Source organism: Eucalyptus grandis, chromosome 6 (assembly GCF_016545825.1).
Source record: "Eucalyptus grandis isolate ANBG69807.140 chromosome 6, ASM1654582v1, whole genome shotgun sequence".
NCBI classification, from domain to species: domain Eukaryota; kingdom Viridiplantae; phylum Streptophyta; class Magnoliopsida; order Myrtales; family Myrtaceae; genus Eucalyptus; species Eucalyptus grandis.
In genome coordinates, this window is record NC_052617.1 from 12058636 (window position 1) to 12079803 (window position 21168).

The window sequence follows — 21168 nt, forward strand, 5'->3', positions numbered from 1 at the left end:
TGTATTTCATTTGTTGAATGAAAGTAACTACATCCTAGAGATATATACCTGAAGATCGGATGCTGGGACTGACCCTCCCTTGCTCTATAAACAGCACTGGAGATCAATTAACAAAAGCATGGCCCTTTGACACTTGCTCTGTTTCGTTCTCAGGCCGAACATCTATTATTGTGACATTTATTTTAGCAGTAGCATGCTCTCTTTCTTGGTGGTCTGGGTTTTGCGGGTAAACTTTCCCAGCCATGCTGGTAAATTTTCCACTTACTTCTCTCTGTACCTTTAAATTGGGAACATGATGATGTTCTTCTTTTGGAAGTTTCATTTGGGTAGCGCGCATCGTTTCGGATTTAAGCCTAATGGTTAATGTCAATGATGGATGATTTTAAGTGCGGGATCTGTAGTTCCACTTCTTTATGTCATGCAACTCTACAAATATAAGCAGCATCTCATCTTTGGTTTATGTTGTGGCAATGTCCTTGACTTCCGCCACCTGCGACGTAACTCCAGCGGTGCTTGCATGAAAGGACTTAACTGAGTTGAGGTCGACGATGAAAAATTGATGCTCGGCACTATAAAATGTAAAATAGGCCTTTTTCATATTTTCTATTGATATAAAAAAATTCGATTTAAATTTGAAATATCTAATGCTTACGAAAAATTTTCTTGCGACTTCAAACTCTAAACAATAAACCGTCCTCAACCAAATTCTCTGAGGATAACTATTGCATCTATTTCTTTGAGCCGAAGCCGCCAAGCAGTACTCCCATGCTCAAGTATTTCTATGCTACATATAAAACTTAGCAAAGAAGCATGTTGAGGGTTGTGAATTCTCATGCACGATATTCATGTTAAGGGTATGATATGCATTGATTCTAACCGGAGGATGTATCCACTTCTGCCAAGTTCTAAAAAATGTAGTAAGCTGTTTCCTTCCTTATCTACCCAAAAACAAACAGGCTGATGTCCAACATTTTTGTAATATGTACTCAAATTCTAAAAAATGTCAATAAGCTGTTTCCTTCCTTATCTACCTAAAAACAAACAGGCTGATGCCCATTTCTAAAATTGAAGGAACTCTTTAACTTCTTGGCTCAACCCTTGTAGCTTCGCTAACTTCTCTAGTAGGAGAGATTCATTGGTTGCTAACGCATTCTTCATTGTCTAGTACTCCTCGAGCATCTTGTCCCAGTTGCGTTTAAAGTTCCAAACCTTTGATTTGCCGCTCACGATGATTTCTTTCATTGTTTGTTCTAGCAAATGGAGTGGATCCACCAGTTGCGTTCCTGGACATAACAGGTTCAAACTTGAGTGAAAAGTTCATAATTCTTTTTATACACTAATTTCGTAGAACCAACGTACTGCTAGCCTGTGAAACTGGCGGCTCATTTGTTGGCAAAGCTGAATTGTCTGCTGGAACCTGCTATGTTCCTGAACCAAATCATGGGGGAAGTTAAAAACATTTTTTTATAAATAAGTTTCGAAAAAATGTTACCAACGTATCCCTATAGTTAAAAACCTTTTCTTTTGCACATCCCTACTAGTCTCCTCGCACTAGCCGTGAACAAATGGCGTCGTCATCCTCGATCAGACCAGACTTTGACTCCAACCATGCTGAACCTTCCCTGACAGGGAATTGAACCTTCCCATTTGACTGCCAGCTCCGAGTATTGTCCATCAAAAGGAGACCGGTGGCCGGCCAACCACCTCGGCTCCCCCCAAATGTTGAACTAATCAAACATTTAGTGTCAGGTGTTCAAGAAAAATGATCAAAGCATGGGCTACAGAGTCAAACCAACACAAACCCATCCAACGCCATAACTCCCGAGAATGAGTTTAGGGTTTTGCTCCCTCGTGGAGCACCAAAAAAGCGTCGTGGGCATGAACGTGAAATTACAACGTACAACGCAATGACGGCAGGGTGAATCCAACAAAACCATATAAATGACCAACAAAACAAGCATCAGATGCAAGCTGTACTAAAGTGCCTTCGGACATGGCAAAAAAGGCATTGCTTTATTAGACTCATCTCAGCGTTCAAAAAAGAAAACGCATCTAAGGGCCAAAAGGAATCAATAATCAACAAAAAGCGTTCAAGACAAACGAAAACGACGGACACAGGCCAAAGCAAGAGGGAAGGCTTTGGGGGAATGAGCTTTGCTCGTAAAAATCCCTATATGGAATGAGGGGGAGCTATGGGCAACCGCTTCGAGATGTGACAATGCCGGCCAGAGATGGAGGATAATGACAGTGAAGGCGGTTGGTTGGGCGCGGCCGAGGGGTGAGGATCCGTTCGGCCGCCGCCCACGACCCACCGGCTGATGACCACCACCGTTCGTTGGTAGCCTGCCATTGCTAATTGTTGCACAACCACCACTTGTTGCCGCACGACCGCTAACCGTCACTACTGACCACCGCTGTAGGACCGTTGCCCACAACTCACCGGCCACCGCCCCCTCTTGCGGCCAGTGGGCTATAGGTGGCAATCCTGTGGAGGCAGTCGGCGATGACGGTTAGCAATTGTGCGACGGTCGTGCAATGGTTGTGCAACAGTCGTGCGGCGATCGTGCGGCAGTCATGCGGCGATCGTGCGGTGGTCGTGCGGCGGCAGGTGGAGGTCGACGGTCCGTAAGTAAGAAGAAAAAACAAATAAATACAAAAAATTATAAATTTTTACCAAACACATTTCTATTATTTTTCTACTCCAAGAATATAAATTTTGTATTATTACCAAGCGGCTGAAATGTATTTGGGGCAAGGGATGGACCCCCTACAGCTTGTGCAACTGTTCTCTGTGGAGTTGCACGCAGTGAGAACTTAACCAAGTAATATTGTATATCCTGTTAATTGACTCTTGAGCAAAAAAGTGCCATTATTTTTCTTATATTTTTTTTTCATTCTACCCTATAAGCTACTTAACGATACACGTATCTGCATATTTGTGTAGGTAAAATTCTCGCCTACAACATCTGCACATCCACCTTCGCCGAAGAAAATCGGTATGAATTGCTGCCAACACTTTTTGTTTATCCCAATGCATTTAAGCTGCAATCAAGAGAGGGCAATTAAGACCTAAACTAGTTAAAAACCTACGATTATTACAAAAAATTATAATTAAACAAATATAACTTTGGAATGTCATAAAATGTCACTGATACTTGCCACCATCTTGATGTTGTTTTAAATCGTGCAATCACTTTAGCAATTACTTCAAGAAGCTCACATGATTAAGTCAATCAAACGGGATTCGGAGTCCATGCAATTTGATCGACCCCATCACCTCCCAATTCATCTAAGAGTTCGTTAATTAAGGTTAACCCTAACTAGTCTCAGCTTGTGTTCACAAGGTAGTAGGCTAGCTTGTTAACCCCTAATTAAGCTATATTCATCATTCGAACTACCCTTGAAAAGCAAGCGGGTGGTAATATTAATCTATGCAAACCAGACAAAATCAAGTAAATCATGCAATAAAGGCATAGAACACAACCATCCATCAGGCGAATGAAAGTACTGATTATACTAAAAAAGCAAGCAAAAGAAATTTCTTTAACCAAATTTCTAATTTTACTAGACCAGGCCCAATCTAGACTAACCCAAGTTCTTAAAACCCTAAGGCTACATTAAGTTTACCTCCTATTGTAAAGCCCATCCTATCAATTCGTCTAGTTCAAATGGCCAACACTCAACAGTCTAGTGTGTGCATTGTTTTTGAATATTAAAAAAATATATATATATATATATATTCTTGAATAAATTTCTTTTGCACACCCCTACTAGTTTTGTCACACTGGCCATGAACAAACGGCGTCATTGTTGTCCTCAGCGATGACGGTTGACGGTCGTGCGACGGTTGTGTGGTGGTCTTGCGGTAGTCATGCAATGGTCGTGCGGCAGCAGGCGGAGGTCGGCGGTTCGTGAGTAAGAAGAAAAAACAAATAAATACAAAAAACTATAATTTTTTACCAAACGCATTTCTATTATTTTTCTATTCCAAAAATAGAAATTCTGTATCATTACCAAGTGGCTGAGGTGTATTCGAGGCAAGGGATGGACCTCCTACAGCCTGTGGAACCGTTGTATGTGGAGTCGCAGGTAGTAAAAACTCAGCCAAGTAATATTGTATATCATGCTCATTAACTCTTGAGTAAAGTGCCATTATTTTTCTTATATTTTTCTCATTCTACCTTGTAAGCTACTTAACGATACACGTATCTGCATATTTGTGTAGGTAGAATTCTCGCCTACAACGTTTGCACATCCACCTTCGTCGAAGAAGATCAGTATAAACCGCTGCCAACACTTTTTGTTTATCCCAATGCATTTAAGCTGCAATCAAGAGAGGGCAATTAGGACCTAAACTAGTTAAAAACCTATGATTATTACAAAAAATTCTAATTAAACAAATATAACCTTGGAATGTCATGAAATGTCACGAATACTTGCTACCATCTTGATGTTGTTTTGAATCGTGCAATCATTTTAGCAATGACGTCAAGAAGTTCACACAATTAAGTCAATAAAACAAGATTCAGAATCCATGCAATTTGATCGACCCCATCACCTCCCAATTCATTTAAGAGTTCGTTATTAAGGTTAACCCCAACTAGTCTCCGCTTGTGTTCACAAGGTAGTAGGCTAGCTTGTTAATCCCTAATTAAGCTCTATTCACCATCCTAACTATCATCGAAAAACAAGCGGGTGGTAACATTAATCTATGTGAACCAAACAAAACCAAGTAAATCAGGCAATAAAGGCATAAAACACAACCGTCCATCAGGTGAATGAAAGTACTAATTATACTAAAAAAGCAAGCAAATACAATTTCCTTAACCAAATTTCTAATTTTATTGGACCAGGCCCAATCTAGACTAGCCCAAGTTCTTAAAACCCTAAGTCTACATTAAGTTTACCTCTTATTGTAAAGCCCATCCTGTCAATTCGTCTAGCTCAAATGGGCAACACTCAACAGTCTAGTCTAGGGGTGTGCATTGTTTTTGAATATTAAAAATTAATATCTATTCTTGAATATTTTTTTTTTGCACACCCCTACTAGTCTCGTCGCACTGGCCATGAACAAACGGCGTCATCGTCGTCCTCGGCGATGACGATCAGCAGTCATGCGACGGTTGTGCGGCGGTTGTGTGACGATCGTGCGGTGGTCGTGCGGCGATTGTGCGGCGGCAAGCGGAGGTCGGCGGTCCGTGAATAAGAAGAAAAAACAAATAATTACAAAAAATTATAAATTTTTATCAAACGCATTTCTATTATTTTTTTATTCAAAGAATGAAAATTTTGTATCATTACCAAGCGGCTGAGATGTATTCGGGGCAAGGGATGGACCCCTACATCATGTGGAACCGTTCTCTGTGGAGCCGCACATAGTAAGAACTTAGCAAAGTAATATTGTATATCCTGTTCATTGACTTCTGAGCAAAGTGCCATTATTTTTCTTATATTTTTCTCATTCTATCATATAAGCTGCTTAACAATACACATATCTGCATATTTGTGTAGGTAGAATTCTCGCCTACAACGTCTACACATCCACCTTCGCGAAGAAGATCGGTATGAATTGCTGCCAACACTTTTTGTTTATCCCAATGTATTTAAGCTGCAATCAAGAGAGGGCAATTAGGACCTAAACTAGTTAAAAACCTACGATTATTACAAAAAATTATAATTAAACAAATATAACCTTAGAATGCGATGAAATGTCACGGATACTTGCCACCGTGTTGATGTTGCTTTGAATCGTGCAATCACTTTAGCAATGACGTCAAGAAGTTCACATGATTAAGTCAATCAAATGGGATTCGGAGTCCATGCAATTTGATCGATCCCATCACCTCCCAATTCATCTAAGAGTTCGTTAATTAAGGTTAACCCCAACTAGTCTCTGCTTGTGTTCAAAAGGTAGTAGGCTAGCTTGTTAACTCCTAATTAAGCTCTATTCACCATCCTAACTACCCTTAAAAAGCAAACGGGTGGTAACATTAATCTATGCAAACCAAACAAAACCGCATAGATCACAACCATCCATTAGGCGAATGAAAGTACTGATTATACTAAAAAAGCAAGCAAAGACAATTTCCTTAACCAAATTTCTAATTTTACTCGACCAAGCCCAATCTAGACTAACCCAAATTCTTAAAACCCTAAGGCTACATTAAGTTTACCTCCTATTGTAAAGCCTATCTTGCTAATTCGTCCAGCTCAAATGGCCAACACTCAACAGTCTAGTCTCTAGGGGTGTGCATTGTTCTTGAATAAATTTCTTTTGCACACCCCTACTAGTCTTGTCGCACTGGCCATGAACAAACGACATTATCGTCGTCCTCGGTGATGACGGTCGGTGGTCGTGCGACGGTCTTGCAGTAGTTGTGCAATGGCAGTGCGACGGTCGTGCGGCGATCATGTGGCGGCAGGCGAGAGGTCGGCAATTCATGAGTAAGAAGAAAAAATAAATAAATACAAAAAATTATAATTTTTTACCAGACGTATTTCTATTATTTTTCTATTCCAAAAATAGAAATTTTGTATCATTACCAAGCGGCTAAGGTGTATTCGAGGCAAGGGATGGACCTCCTACAGCTTGTGGAACCGTTGTCTGTGGAGTCGCAGGTAGTGAAAACTCAGCCAAGTAATATTGTATATCATGCTCATTAACTCTTGAGTAAAGTGCCATTATTTTTCTTATATTTTTCTCATTCTACCTTGTAAGCTGCTTAACGATACACGTATCTGCATATTTGTGTAGGTAGAATTCTCGCTTACAACGTTTGCACATCCACCTTCGCCAAAGAAGATCAGTATAAACCGCTGCCAACACTTTTTGTTTATCTCAATGCATTTAAGCTGCAATCAAGAGAGGGCAATTAGGACCTAAACTAGTTAAAAAACTATGATTATTACAAAAAATTCTAATTAAACAAATATAACCTTGGATGCCATGAAATGTCACAGATACTTGCGACCATGTTGATGTTGTTTTAAATTGTGCAATCACTTTAACAATGACATCAAAAAGTTCACACGATTAAGTCAATCAAACGGGATTCGGAGGCCATGTAATTTGATCGACTCCATAACCTCCCAATTCATCTAAGAGTTCGTTAATTAAGGTTAATCCCAACTAGTCTCTGCTTGTGTTCACAAGGTAGTAGGCTAGCTTGTTAACCCCTAATTAAGCTCTATTCACCATCCTAATTACCCTCGAAAAGTAAGCGGGTGGTAACATTAATTTATGCGAATCAGACAAAACCAAGTAAATCATGCAATAAAGGCATAGAACACAACCATCCATCAGGCGAATGAAAGTACTGATTATACTTAAAAAGCAAGCAAATGCAATTTCCTTAACCAAATTTCTAATTTTACTGGACTAGGCCCCATCTAGATTAGCCCAAGTTCTTAAAACCCTAAGCCTACATTAAGTTTACGTCCTATTGTAAAGCCCATCCTGTCAATTCATCCAGCTCAAATGGCCAACGCTCAAGAATCTAGTTTCTAGGGGTGTGCATTGTCTTTTAATATTAAAAATTAATATATTCTTGAATAAATTTCTTTTGCACACCCCTACTAGTCTCGTCGTACTGGCCATAAACAAATGGTGTCATCATCGACCTCGGCGATAACGGTCAGCGGTCGTGCGGCGATCGTGCGGCGGTCGTGCGGCGATTGTGCGGCGGCAGGCGAAGGTTGACGGTCTGTGCGTAAGGAAAAAAAAAAATACAAAAAAATTGTAAATTTTTACCAAATGCATTTTTATTATTTTTCTATTCCAATAATAAAATTTTTGTATCATTACCAAGCGGCTGAGATGTATTCGGGGCAATGATGGACCCCTATAGCTTATGGAACTGTTCTCTGTGGAGCTGTAGGCAGTAAGAACTCAGCCAGGTAATGTTGTCTATTCTGCTCATTGAATCCTGAGCAAAGTGCCATTATTTTTCTTATATTTTGATACATGTATCTGCATATTTGTATAGGTAGAATTATCGCTTACAAAGTCTGCACATCCACCTTCGCCGAAGAAGATCGGTATGAACTACTGCCAACACTTTTTGTTTATCCCAATGCATTTAAGCTGCAATCAAGAGAGGGCAATTAGGACCTAAACTAGTTAAAAACCTATGTTTATTACAAAAAATTCTAATTAAACAAATATAACCTTGGAATGCCATGAAATGTCATGGATACTTGCCACCATGTTGATGTTGTTTTGAATCGTGCAATCACTTTAGCAATTACGTCAAGAAGTTCACACGATTAAGTCAATCAAACGGGATTTGGAGTCCATGCAATTTGATCGACCCCATCACCTCCCAATTCATTTAAGAGTTCATTAATTAAGGTTAACCCCAACAAGTCTTCGCTCTTGTTAACAAGGTAGTAGGCTAGTGCCATGGGTCGATCAATCGGGATCGTAACTGCGCGGTGACTCGAGCTATTTTGGATCACCCAAGCCAAGTCTTGCTTGATCGAACGCTCACTCACTCGTACACCCGGATTGTAGAGAGAGAAAGTTTAGAGAAAGGAGCTTTGAAAAGAAATGTGCTTTAATATAATTGAAACGTTGGATGGTTTATAATGAGGGGAAGACCCCTTTATATACAAGTACAAAGTAAACCGTATCCGTAGATCTCCCTTAGATCTAACGGTGGAGATTGCATCTCCTCAACTACCAGTTACCCGCATTTATTACATAACGGTACAATTACTTTATTGCCCGCTCCCAGGAGTATTCTAGAATACTCAAGAAAACCCTAGTAGACGTGATAAGCCGATGGTCAGATGTGTCATGCCCGTCCCGTAGGAACCTCTTGGACATGCTTTCTTTTGGGTTGTGACATTCTCCTCCACCTAATTAGGCGATGCCCTCGTCACGTCTTCGGCGTGAAATGCTTCAATCTCCTTCTTGAATTGCCAAGTAGGCTCCCAACTTGCTTCACTCTCCAGAAGACCTTTCCATCAAACCAAATACTCTCGCTTGGGCATGCAATATCTCTTCTGTATGACTCGATCCGCCATGATACTCTCGACTTCTCGATCATACAAGGTTTTTGCCCCGAGTGGCACCCGTTGAGACTCTCCTCAATTTGGATCTTCCTCATTAACTTGGAAAGGTTTAAGGATACTTACATGGAAAACCGGATGTACCTTGAGTTTTGCACACCCCTACTAGTCTCCTTGCACTGGCCATGAACAAACGGCGTCATCCTCGGCCGGACCATACTCGGCTTCAGCCATGTTGAACCTTCCCTGATGGGGAACTTAACCTTCCCATCCGACTGCTAGCTTCGAGTATCATCCATCAACAAGAGACCGGTGGCCAGCCAGCCACCCCGGCTCCCCCTAAATGTTGAACTAATCAAACATTTGGTGCTGGGTGTTCACAGAAAATGATCAAAGCGTAGGCTACAAAGTCAAACCAGCACAAACCCTTCCCAACGCCATAACTCCTGAGAATGAGTTTAGGGTTTTACTCCCTCGCGGACCACCAAAAAAGCGCCATGGGCATGAACACAAAATTACAACGTACAAAGCAACGATGGCAGGGTAAATCCAAGAAAACCATATTAATGACCACCAAAACAAACATCAGATGCAAGCTATACTAAAGTGCCTTCGAACATGAAAAAAAGGCGTTGCCTTATCAGACCCATCTTAGCGTTCAAAAAAGAAAACACATCTAAGAGCTAAAAGAAATCAATAATCAACAAACAACGTTCAAGACTAACGAAAACGACTCATTCCGACAGAGCACGCAAATGAACCGAAAATGGCGGGACACAGGGCAAAGCAAGAGGGAAGACTTCGGGGGAATGAGCTTTGCTCGTAAAAATCCTACCTGGAATGAGGGGGAGCTATAGGCAACCGTTTCGAGATGCAACAATGCCGGCTAGAGGTGGCCGGATAACGACGGTGGAGGCAACTGGTTGAGCGCGACCGAGGGGTGAGGGTTCGTTCGGCCGAGAGCAACAAAAAAGAGCTACCTTTTTGTTTTCCCTTCCTATTTCCTCATTCGTTTTGGCATCGCCAGCTCTGCAAATCGTCGCGCTGTGCCCCCTGGACGCACCTCCTTCTGCACTCTGTAGGCGCGTTGAATGATTCTCAAAGAGTGGGTTAGCATCTTCGATCTACATATTTGGCCACGATATAATTAAAACAAATTACTTACCCCACGTGAACACATGTTTGAATAGTTAGTAACGGACTAATATTAGATGGAATGCAAGTGAAGAGGTGGATCTTTTCTAACAATTATATCTATGGCTTTTTTTGAATACTATGTTTCTTGAGCACTTTAAACATAAATAGAAAAGCGAATCTTTTAGCATGCAATTATGGAAGATATATCTGAAAGTACGTTCATAGAAGAAACATTTGATAAAACTAAAATATGTAAATGCTTTTTTTAGTAAAAAGTTGCAATCCTGAAAAATCTTCTGACTTTTTACTTTGGGAATTTAATTTCAAGATTAATAACACGTATTCTTTTCTGTAATAACAAAGGAGTATGCTTTTTTATTCTATTCAATTTCCTTATGCTTAAAAGAAATAAATTCAATATATTGTGTTATAACTTAGCTATCATCTCTTAAAAGTTTTCTATAATTCTCAAACAAAGCAAATTTGTTTGTTCAATTACATTTGTTTAATGCAGTAGTCTATTTATCAGAGGAATATATATCTTTAGAGCTGAATATAATTAGATAGCAGCATAAGCAGCATTTTAAAATTTAGAATGTGTGTTAATTCAATAATTAGAGGAGACGCCAACGAGGTATCAATTCCGCGACCAGTGAATTGAGTAATGAACCACCAGTCAAAACCGGCTTTTTTCAACTTCATGCATTATGCAAGTGATGCTTCTGATTTTATTTTCCAACTTTACCCTTCATTTATCTCTCATTTCCCTTTTTTCAATATCATTTTATTCCAAATAGTATTTTCATTGATAAAGTTTGTGGTGAGCTTTGTTTAGGAAGTACTACTTCATTTAGATTTATAAACCATCTTATTAGATTTAGCTTATGTAGCCTCATCGAAGCCTAGGGGCACCGCGGGGAAAAAGGGAGAAAAAGAAAATTATAAATTTAATAATTATTCAAAAAAATATTATTAAATTTTTCTACATCAGTGCAAGCTTTGGCTACACAATTGCACAATGTTTAAAACTGAATTAACACAACTGCAATATTCAATTTTTTTTTACTTGATCATTCACAGTAAAGATAGCCAAGAGGCTAAAGGTAAGGACTAGAGGTGAGCCAATTGGCTAAATGTAAGGATTAGAGGTTTGCATGGTCTGGGTGGACGGTTCCCAACCTAGAATCAGGAACTACCCGCTAAGGATTAATTTCAAAAAATTAAAATCGGGAACCACCCATTAATTGTATGGATACATTCGGAAACCCGACCGTGGCGGTCCGGTTTCTTGGTGGTACCATGGAACCGGTCTCACCAGTAATAATATCATTTTCTGGACCTCGCCTTGAGTAATATTTTTCTTTAATCCGTGGAACTAGCTTAACCAATGGTACCATTTTTCTTTATTTTATTGGAAAACACTACTAAAAAAAAAAAATAAGAAGAAAAATAAATTCTCCCATTCTCAGGGTTGGGGTGTGGAAGAATTAGTTTCAGGGGTGATTTTTGACTTTCACGCCCTGCAAGTAGATAGGACAGAAGTCTAAGAGTGAGAGTTAGATTAGGAGTAGAGTATGACTGACTCAAAAGAAAAAAAAAACTCTAAACAATAACGAGGAAATCGAAAATCGAAAGTAATTCCAAAAGTAAGTTTTACTAATGGATGAGTGCACATCAGGTTGTAGGGGAAGCACTTATCATACTCATTCACTGCGGTTGAAAAAATAGTGATAAATTACATGTTCTTTTTAATGACAAGCCCAATAAAAGTCTATATGGGCTTTATTATAATAGACACAAATTGACTCTTTGTTATCATTACTCACTTATGTTTTGCGATCTGGACCAAATTGGTCAGTCATAAAAGGACAAGTCGAAGTGCTCACGTGGCAATAATCGGTGTTGGGCGAACAAAAAGTTACCGCATGGACTAGTTCTAGTGGTCCAAGAGATGGCACGTGGGGTCCACAAGATCCAATAGATGACATGTACCGAGTCTACATGATTTAATTACAACTAACAATTTTTCAAGATAATGACACAATAAATCTTTAAACTCTGATCCGATATGTAATATGTCTCTAAAATTTTTCAACTATGTGAAAATGTCTAATATCGTCATTCTATTATTTTAAGTTCAGAAATAGTATTAAACATTTTCATATATTTAAAGGACAAGATTGGACATTTATTAAAAATGTATTATATTAAAGAGATTAAAAGTTCAGGATGATATCGTACGTTAAGTTAAAATTTATATATCGTGTTAAATAAATTAGAAGTTTGGAATCAAAATTATTCCTGTGATTTTCCCAGCCCCACTTGGTCACTTGCGCAGCGCGTCACGCTACGATGCTCGTCATTATCGGAAAATTCGGCACGCCGACAGAACGCGTCCCTCCCTTCATGAGCTCGGAGAAACATCGGGCCCCCTCCGATCAAATCTCACGGCCAGGGACGGGGTCCAGACCACCCGCTTTCTTCTCATCGAGCGGCTCGCGTTCGAAACGCAGCGTGGGAGCGACCGCACGGGACGCTCTTCACTCTCCGTATCTTCTTCGATGTCCGTTATTAGGGCCCTGACGCAGACGCTCATGATTGGCGAACAGACAAAAAGCAACCACCTCTTCGTCTTCTCCTCCGCGCGCGAATGCGAATGCAATTGCTCTCTCTCTCTCTCTCTCTCTCTCTCTCTAAAATCGCATCTGCGATTCCCCTTCGAGCGTGTCCGACGGCGATGGCGTACTATCCGGTCTGCTTCCCCGGAGAGGAGGAGGGGGAGAGCGCCTGCTTCTACTGCAAGCGCGGGCCGGCGCGGCTCCGGTCCGGCTGGCGGCTCAGCAGCGGCGGCTACGCACAGCTCTGCGACGAATGCGCGTAAGATTTCCTCCGTGATTCAGTTCGCCTTGCCGTTCCTCGAATGCGCACGTGATTCTTTTGCTTAATCCGTTTCGTTTCGGGAATGCGTCTTCGTGCGCGCGCGCACATCGTGTTCTGTCGAGCGCGTGTGTTTTTGGTAATCGGAGGCTTGGGAGCCATGCTTGATTGGCGAATCGGCTGGTTGTGAGCTATTCGCTTGCGTGTCGATGATGGATGGATGGATGTCATTGCTTGCTTTACAAGCTTCTGGAATGGTGACTGCATCTCTTGATACTTGCAGTCAGCGCTTGTATAGGGAACGTGTGAAGTCATTGCTTTTTTAATCTCGCTAGTGCAGTGTGGGTCCGGCTTTTTGGGAGTTAGATAGGATTTATCATTTATGTATTCGAATCGAGCGTAGCGAAAACATCTTCTCGTATAAATTCGAGCGCATTTATTAGTAGTGCGGGAGTGTGATTCCGACATTGGGTTAACTTTCCCCCTGTTCACCGTGGATTGTTGGATTCTGTTCCGTCTACGGATAATGCTGGAGTTACTAGTTCTGGAACAGATGGAGCTGAAGATTTCCATTGTTTCCTAGAACTCATTGTGAGCGAATTAAACTGACATGCAACTGTTAACAGAAGATTGTTGACAAGAATGAGGCCCTTTTTCCATAGCGAAATTTGATCTAGCAAGCATGACGGGATAGCATTTTGGGGGCAGTTTAGCATCAAATGGGAGAAACAGAACCTGGACAACTGTTCCACAAGTGAGAGCCACCGAGGTCGAGAAATATAATATAATAATACAAAATATCCATCAATTTTAGAAAGATTGTTTTCCTCATCTGTATTTAGATGCTCCTGTTAATTAAGTGGTAGGGTACAAAATATTGCAAGTAGAATTTCTTGAATCTAAATTCATCTTTGTAAAGTGTGAAATGCTGCTTTTGCGTTGCAGGGTAAGAGATGATTGTCACATCAACCAGTTAGTAGGAGCATATGGGCTTTGTAATCTGAAATAGGAAACAGCATAGCAATGTCAATGATATAGTCTGAATTTGGCACAAGTTTAAATGATAAACATGACTCCTTGGGTTTCAAATAAGAAAGTCTTTGACTGTGTTTGATATTATATATTGCTATTCTATTTTTCATTTTTCTCTTAATTTAATGTAAAATACTTTTCTGGCATCAAAATAATGATTATTGCTCAGAAAATCTGCCAAAAAAATTGGTTCTGCCTGTTATCTTTATCTTTCAGTGGATTTTCCGGCGTGATTCATTGTTAGAAATCATCCTGAAAGGACCATAATTATATTCTGCAGAGTAAATGGCAAGAAGCAGGGGCAGGTTTTCCAGTGTCATGCTTGGATGTATTGTTTTTACTAAAATGAGTCTGTCTGAGATTTGTTGCTGGAAGTTCATTGGCATCTTGCTCTGTAGCATGACATAGCTAGGTGGGCTGTCTGCCAATCAAGGCGTTCTGTACATCTCATTCTAACAGATTTTCCATCTTTAACAAATGACATTGTTTTGCAAACTGAGAACTTGCTTTGTTCCATAAATATATTGCTTTTTAAGGATCATATCTTTTAAAATGTTATGAAGCTGAAATAAGGAGGAGCATTTCCTGAAGAGATTGCATTCAAGCAGAGCAAGAATACTCCATTCTTTGTACTTATACTGCTGCCCATCCAGAGCTTAGTTCCTTAAAAAATTTACAAGTGCTGTGACTCCAGTATGTATAGTAAACATATTCTCCCTCTCACTTTTGTTGATTGTCTTCTCTCTGAGTCACACAAGAAAGCTCTGATGGTCTCCAGAGCAGTACAAAAGCTCTGATGGTCTCCAGAGCAGTACAATGTCACTAATAAAAGGTATAGGGAAATGAAAGCCCTTATATCTTGCTTAATAAAGACTATACAAGTAATAGATAAATTGGTAACAGTACCAGGTTTCTATGTGTATGAGGGAGAGTGCTGTGCTCATTTGGTGGACAAGCTCTCGTGTGTTAAACGAAGGATAGTGTACATTCCTACCTCTCTGCCTTATGCTTTTTAGAATAGGATTAGTGAGAGAATGTTAATGCAAAAGTGAGAGGGAGAATATGATTGGATTGATCATCTCTTGGTTGGGATATACATGTTCTTGAAAAGCTTTTCTGAACCATCCATTTGTTTGATCAATGTTGAAGTGGTACTGCGAGGCCTACTATCTTCTCAAAGTGCTTGTCTCTGGGAGAAAGATTGCCTCCAGGCAGTATGCCATGGGTTATTAGTCTTCGCAAATTAATTGAATGACTAAATAAGGCATTGCCCAATTAATATGCTTTTAAGGCATCCTATTTGTGAGGTTGATTGCAAAATGCAAATGGCAATATAATTAATCTCAGAACTGACCCTGCAGTGAATTCAAATCCTAGGCTTTTGTATGAACCTTGAGTTCAGGATGGGCTCGTGTACATACAAAAACATATAGAGGACATTCACCTTTTTGTGGTCATTTTCCTCCCAGGAAAATTTTCATCAATCTGTTTATTGATGATGCTGTTGTATACACATTTGAGGTATATCTAAATACTTCTTAAATAGGGAGTAACTAGTTGTTCCTTGCCTTGTGACCAAAAATGGTTCTTAGGTATCTAGCTGATTGTTTAACATAAGATGTGAAAGGGTCTAATTCTCCAGACTACCGTGCAAATCATTTGGAAACAAGTAGCCCTGTTTTCTCCTTCAGTTTCAATGGAGGAGATAGGCAAGTTGGGGAAATATGCTATGATGGAAGAGTTATTTTTAGCTTTTCTTGAAAGATTCTTTAGAATAGCAGATTCCATCTACAGCACATCCTCTTTAAACAAGGAAGAGAAGAAAATTAATGTCCATGCGATCTCACAATGATTTGTGTAGATGTCCTTTTGTGACACAACCTGTTACAAGATTTCTTTTTACATAGAAACATGGTAAGTCTATTATGGATTTGCACTAGAATGAGATTTAAGACTTTGTATGCTTTGCTTTCCTTTTTCATCAGCTTGATGATATATACCAATGTGATTGTTCTTGTGACAAAATGTTCAGTTTCTTATCTTGCATGCAAGTTTAGACTTTGGCACCCACATCATAAAGAACGATGCTTGCTTCATTGAAACTATTTTTGGAGCTCTTTGATTGAGATGCTTCCTCTAGTGATGGCAGAGGTTGCAATTTATCCTGCTTGAAACAGAAAATTCAGGTCACCTATAAGATATCTTGACATCCTCGGATCATACAAAGGACCACGTGTTTAGATGCATTACTGTACCCAGACGAGTTGCCAGAAAAATTAACTTGGACAAAGATGCAAGTAGATTGGCTATTGAATTCCACAAGTCTAGGAGAAGTTCTAGATGTGTCTGTAGTGATTGAGGTGACAAATACTACTCTTTATTTGGGGTTCGTGGGCTTAATTCGTTCTTTTATCCTTCACTCCATATATTTATGTCCATCTGAACAAAAACTCCTGAACTTGAGGCTGATGCTGTGCTATGAGCAACACTATTTAAAGGACTTGACATCATAGCACTGAATGACATTTAAAAACATAATCACGATATGCCACGATATGCCGGTGCCTCAGGAGGCATAAACACTGGTCTTGCTTTCAAAATCTTGACATGTGCACAAAAGGAAAAGCTAAGAGCTAGGTCCTCTCAACTTCCTTTTCCGATTAGTCCTGGACAAGTATCTATGTGCTTCACGGTCGTGATTAATGCTCAAACTCAAAAGACAGATGGCCAGCCTCCTCATCATGACAGATCTATATTGAAAGGCAGTACTTTTAGGATGGAAGTGGTGATCTCCTTCGGCCTATTTCCAATACCCATGAGAAGCTTTGACTAGAAGTGGACTGAGATAAGGTTAAGCAGCTGTTGTGGGTGTTTTTTCCTTATTGGAAATGTTACTGGCCTCCTTATTTAATTAGGCAGAACGACATTAAAATATCAGGTTTCCTGGTTTGTGTTTCTTGTGCTTTACAACAATAATTTGCTTGAGAATGTTTAATCCATCTAAATATTCTTGGAGTATGGACTGGGATTTAGTAGGTTAATTTTCTTTTATGCTTCTTGCCAATCTTATATTGCCGCATTACATGAATCTGTGAATGATTTACACAATCTTACCCTTCGTTCTCATTACAAGTGACTCGACACTATCTCTTAGGTCTGCTTATGAGGATGGTACATTCTGTGAAACATATCACTCTAATGCTGATGGTTGGAGAAATTGCAATACTTGTCAGAAGGTATGCATGAGATGTTACCATTTTTGTGCCTTTGTTGTTAGCCATGTGTAGTGCCACTATCGAATGATAGATATGGAAGTATGGTAGTGCTGACAATGATGTTTGACTTGTTTTTCTAAAGAAATTTCCTATTTACCTTTATCCTGGATTCTTTCTCAGCTGCTCCATTGTGGATGCATTATGTCAGCGCATGCCTTTGTAGTATTGGATTTTGGAGGGGTTAGCTGCATGGATTGCTTGAGGAACGACTTTACTCAGGTGAGGCTTATTTTCTTGACCATGGTCCAACTAGGTGGATGCATTGTGCTCTTGGTTTAACCATATGTGAGTTGCATTAGGTCAGCGCACGCCTTTCTGTGATGATTGCATCATCCTATTTCAGAATGTGAAACTATCCTGATGTTGTGGAAACAATTATTTGACATAGATTTGAGTGAAACAAAAATGGTTGATATCACTTGATCAAATTTCTGTCTCGCTGTAAAAGCAGCACGATGAGAGATATGTGCAACAGGCTTTCTAAGTACAATTGACCCAATTAATCAGGCTTAGGGTTACATAAAACAATATGGCAGAAATTTGACGTCGGTTTATAAAATTGACGTCGAGCTCATTAATATCCACCATAGGGATCTAAGTAGTGTTTTTCCAAAATAAGTAGTAATCAGAACTACCATTTTTGTGGCATTAGCAAGTTCTGGAGTAATTCCTGTCTGTTCCTTTCTGACTTTGCTATGCACAAATTACCTCTCAAAATGAGCGCAAAGGAAAGCTACATGCTATCGCTCACCTATCTTACCAAAAATAGAAAAAACAAAGGTTCACTTTACATTCTAGTTAGTTTCTTACAGAATGTGCATATTCTGACAAATTTTATTGTCGTGGAAAAAAAAAGTAGTCAGATGCGCCATGCAAGAACCAATGACTGTCTTGGCCATTTCAAGTTGGGAAGATTTGTAGCATTTAGATGAGTTGCTGAGTTGAACCGAAAACAAGTCATGCCAGTACTAATCTTGCTGTGCTTCCTAAGCATTAACAGCTCTAAGTGCTTCTACACATCTGAGAAATTCACTGTGAAGTTGACCTGCTAGTCCATAACTAGAAAAATGCTACTGCTCCAACCATGTTCCTTATATGTTGTTGTGCCTTCATTTACTCTTAAAGATGTTTTTTTTCTAATTAATCCTAGTTGCAGAATGGCCCTGAGGCTCAGCAGATATTGGATGAATCCCAAGCGGCTGGACTGTCTGATGGTTCTGTTGAAATGACTGCTGGTAATATTTCTCGACTCTAAAGCAAGCCAATAAAACTGGAGTATATTTAACGCGTATTTCACAAGCTATAGCTCTTTATGCTATGTAGTCACAAGGAATCTCTATTTAATGTTTCAACAGCAAATGTTCTTTGCAAAGAGTACGCCTAAGAGTTTTATTCTGTGCATTTAAGAGAAAAGCAAGAAAGAGAGATAAGAGGAAGGAAATATTTCCTATTGATTCTTCATAATCCTCCTATTGAACAATAATTGCATGAGAACCCAAGAAGAATTACAACAGCCAAGTTCTATTCTGGTGCTTGGACTTGATCTGTACGCATGCATATGCCATAAAAGCACAATCTGAAAGGCTATTAAGCATCCTTTCTTCACGTGTCTCTGTTAGTTAACTAATCCAGTAAATATTTCGTTGCCATCCTATTTGTTGCAGCATAAAAGAGTAGGTCAAGATTTAGGACAAATATGCTTGAGGAGTACTAATATTATAGCATAATACCTTGGCCGCAGAAATTCAGTACGAGGTGTACCTAAGTGCAACGCATGCTCCAGCGGTGCTCCATGCCACGCTTGGTGAAACGGCCTTTCAAAATGTTATTTCCACCGTCCCATATAATGAATCGCCTCCTCTAACTGATTACGGAGTAACGATCTCTCAGAATTCCTATCATGGAGCAGAATTCAAGTCTCCCGAAAGATTTCCTCTGCATGATCAATGTCTGGCCAATGAAACGGAAAAGGAACTACAGAAGACTTCTGAAAAGCATGCTTCAGTATGTTTTCATTGATGCTGCGTCCCCATTACATTAAACAACATGTCAGGTACCATTTGCAGCTATTTTTAATCCGGATTTGGAGAAGTTGCAATGTGGTCTTCACAGAGGAGGAACTTATCATTTGACGTACGACATTGCTTTGCACAAACTAAAGTTCCAGTAACCCTTCATCGCATTTGCTTACGCAAGTTTTGGGACCCCTAGTATAATTCACCCTTTATCGATTAAGTGATCAATTCAGATATCATTTTTCAAGTTAGTTTATGTGAACCTCAGGAATCTTTACATGTGGAAAACTTTCAGATGATATTTCATTGTCGTTTGATTTTTGCCCATACTTTCACGTATAGTCTGTCTTTAAATAATTAGATTAAGTTACTTTGACTTTGATTTCGCTATGAATCATTCACTTTAAAAGAAGCTATTCCGTTGATTACTTGGTCAGAACTCGCCACGTAGCACTTGATTCGATATTCTTCCTTGCTTGCGCGGCAGTCAGTTTGTTGTAGTGAGGTGCATGAGCCCTTGAATTGGTGAAATAAGGTAACACCTCATCTAGCCCTGCGTCATAGTCAACGCATCGCTATCTTTGTTAGAAAATTCACAGAAGCACAGAGGAGCTGCAATGCAGTGACTGACACGAAAATGAATTCCTGACCTCTGAAGAACTAGGAATGACGAGAAGAGCGGGCATCCTAGTGAAGATGTAATAATGGGGAGAAGCCCTTCCTTGTTTAGTACAACTACCTTAAAAAGGCTCTGAAATGTAGGAACCGAATTTGCTTTTCAATCGACCGACTTGTTAAGAACTAAATGGGATTGAAAACTGAATGGACACCCGCACGAAAGACGCAGCAATTGAACCCATCGACGTGGTAAAAGAGGGCATTTGGATATGAAAATTCGAGTGAAAAGTCGAGAGAACTTTAAAAGTTGTTCGTGAAAGGGAGGAGGGACATTCAAGATTTGCGGAGATCCTCCTCTACTTTATGCAACGGCTCGAGATATAAATTATGATGGTCGCTTCCTTTTGTCACGATCCACCGTCCCATGCCCGATGCGCTAGAATCGCTGATGAACAAAAGAGGCGGCTCCCGATGGATAAAGATCAACCCGAGTGGATAAACTCTCCATGAACGAACCGCTTCGACACGAATCTCAAAAGGAAGACGATCATCCGTCAGCATGAGGAGCCCAGACATTGCTCAGGCTTCCAGAACACTCTGCTCAGACTCCCATGCATCTTGGTGAAAAACACTGGGTGGGGGGTCGACTCCCGTCCGCTACCGACTTGCCGCCTCGGATTCAGAAATGTCAAAAGAAAAGGAAAAAAAAAAAACTCCTGAACTTACACATCCCATTTTCGGGAATATTAATATTAGAATATAGGAAGAACGATGCAAAATAATAATTGCCAATTTTACCTTTTGTTGATCGTCTTTTCTCCGAGTCACGCAAGAAAGATCTGATGGTCTGCGGAGCGGTACAATTTCACTTATAAAAGGTAGGGATATGTTCAGTAGAAGTCAAAACTTGTGCAGAAAGTGCGATTGAGTCCAAAAACTTACAAAGAGTTGATTAAGTCCTAAAACTTGTCAGAAAGGGCAATTGAGTCCTAAAACTTACAAAGAGTTCAATCAAGTCTAAAACTTGTCCAGGAAAGTGCAATTGAGTCCTAAAGTTAACAGTTAAGAAAGTTAACGGAAATTCTTGACGCGTGGCGGCGTCATATTTTAAATGATTTTTTTATTTTTCAAATGGCTTTTTAAAATTATTTTTTATTCAAAATCTTTAAAAATTAGATTAAAAAATAAAAAGGAAAATCTAA

The 21168-nt window shown here is 39.8% G+C and overlaps 1 protein-coding gene across 2 annotated transcripts; it reads left to right on the forward strand.

Moving 5' to 3' along the window:
• The first annotated feature begins 12572 nt into the window (after positions 1-12572).
• Positions 12573-19677, forward strand: LOC104448400 (B3 domain-containing protein Os07g0563300). Of its 2 annotated transcripts, none has more exons than XM_039315181.1 (5): positions 12573-13026; positions 17213-17294; positions 17454-17552; positions 18490-18568; positions 18998-19215. In XM_039315181.1, exons 1-5 carry the CDS (start codon positions 12800-12802, stop codon positions 19000-19002), a joined length of 492 nt encoding a protein of 163 aa, XP_039171115.1. In that variant the 5' UTR covers positions 12573-12799; the 3' UTR covers positions 19003-19215. The 2 variants fall into 2 exon arrangements, with proteins under 2 accessions (XP_039171115.1, XP_010060502.2); XM_010062200.3 differs by having other exon boundaries at positions 12577-13026; positions 19075-19677.
• Positions 19678-21168: the final 1491 nt, after the last annotated feature.

What these genes read in the sequence shown, in the direction of transcription:
- LOC104448400 (XM_010062200.3), top strand. Translation starts at nt 12,800, where the DNA reads ATGCGAATGCAATTGCTCTCTCTCTCTCTCTCTCTCTCTCTCTCTAAA. An exon ending in CAGCTCTGCGACGAATGCGC is followed by an intron (nt 13,027 to 17,212) that starts GTAAGATTTCCT and finishes ACTATCTCTTAG; the next exon opens with GTCTGCTTATGAGGATGGTA. An exon ending in ATTGCAATACTTGTCAGAAG is followed by an intron (nt 17,295 to 17,453) that starts GTATGCATGAGA and finishes ATTCTTTCTCAG; the next exon opens with CTGCTCCATTGTGGATGCAT.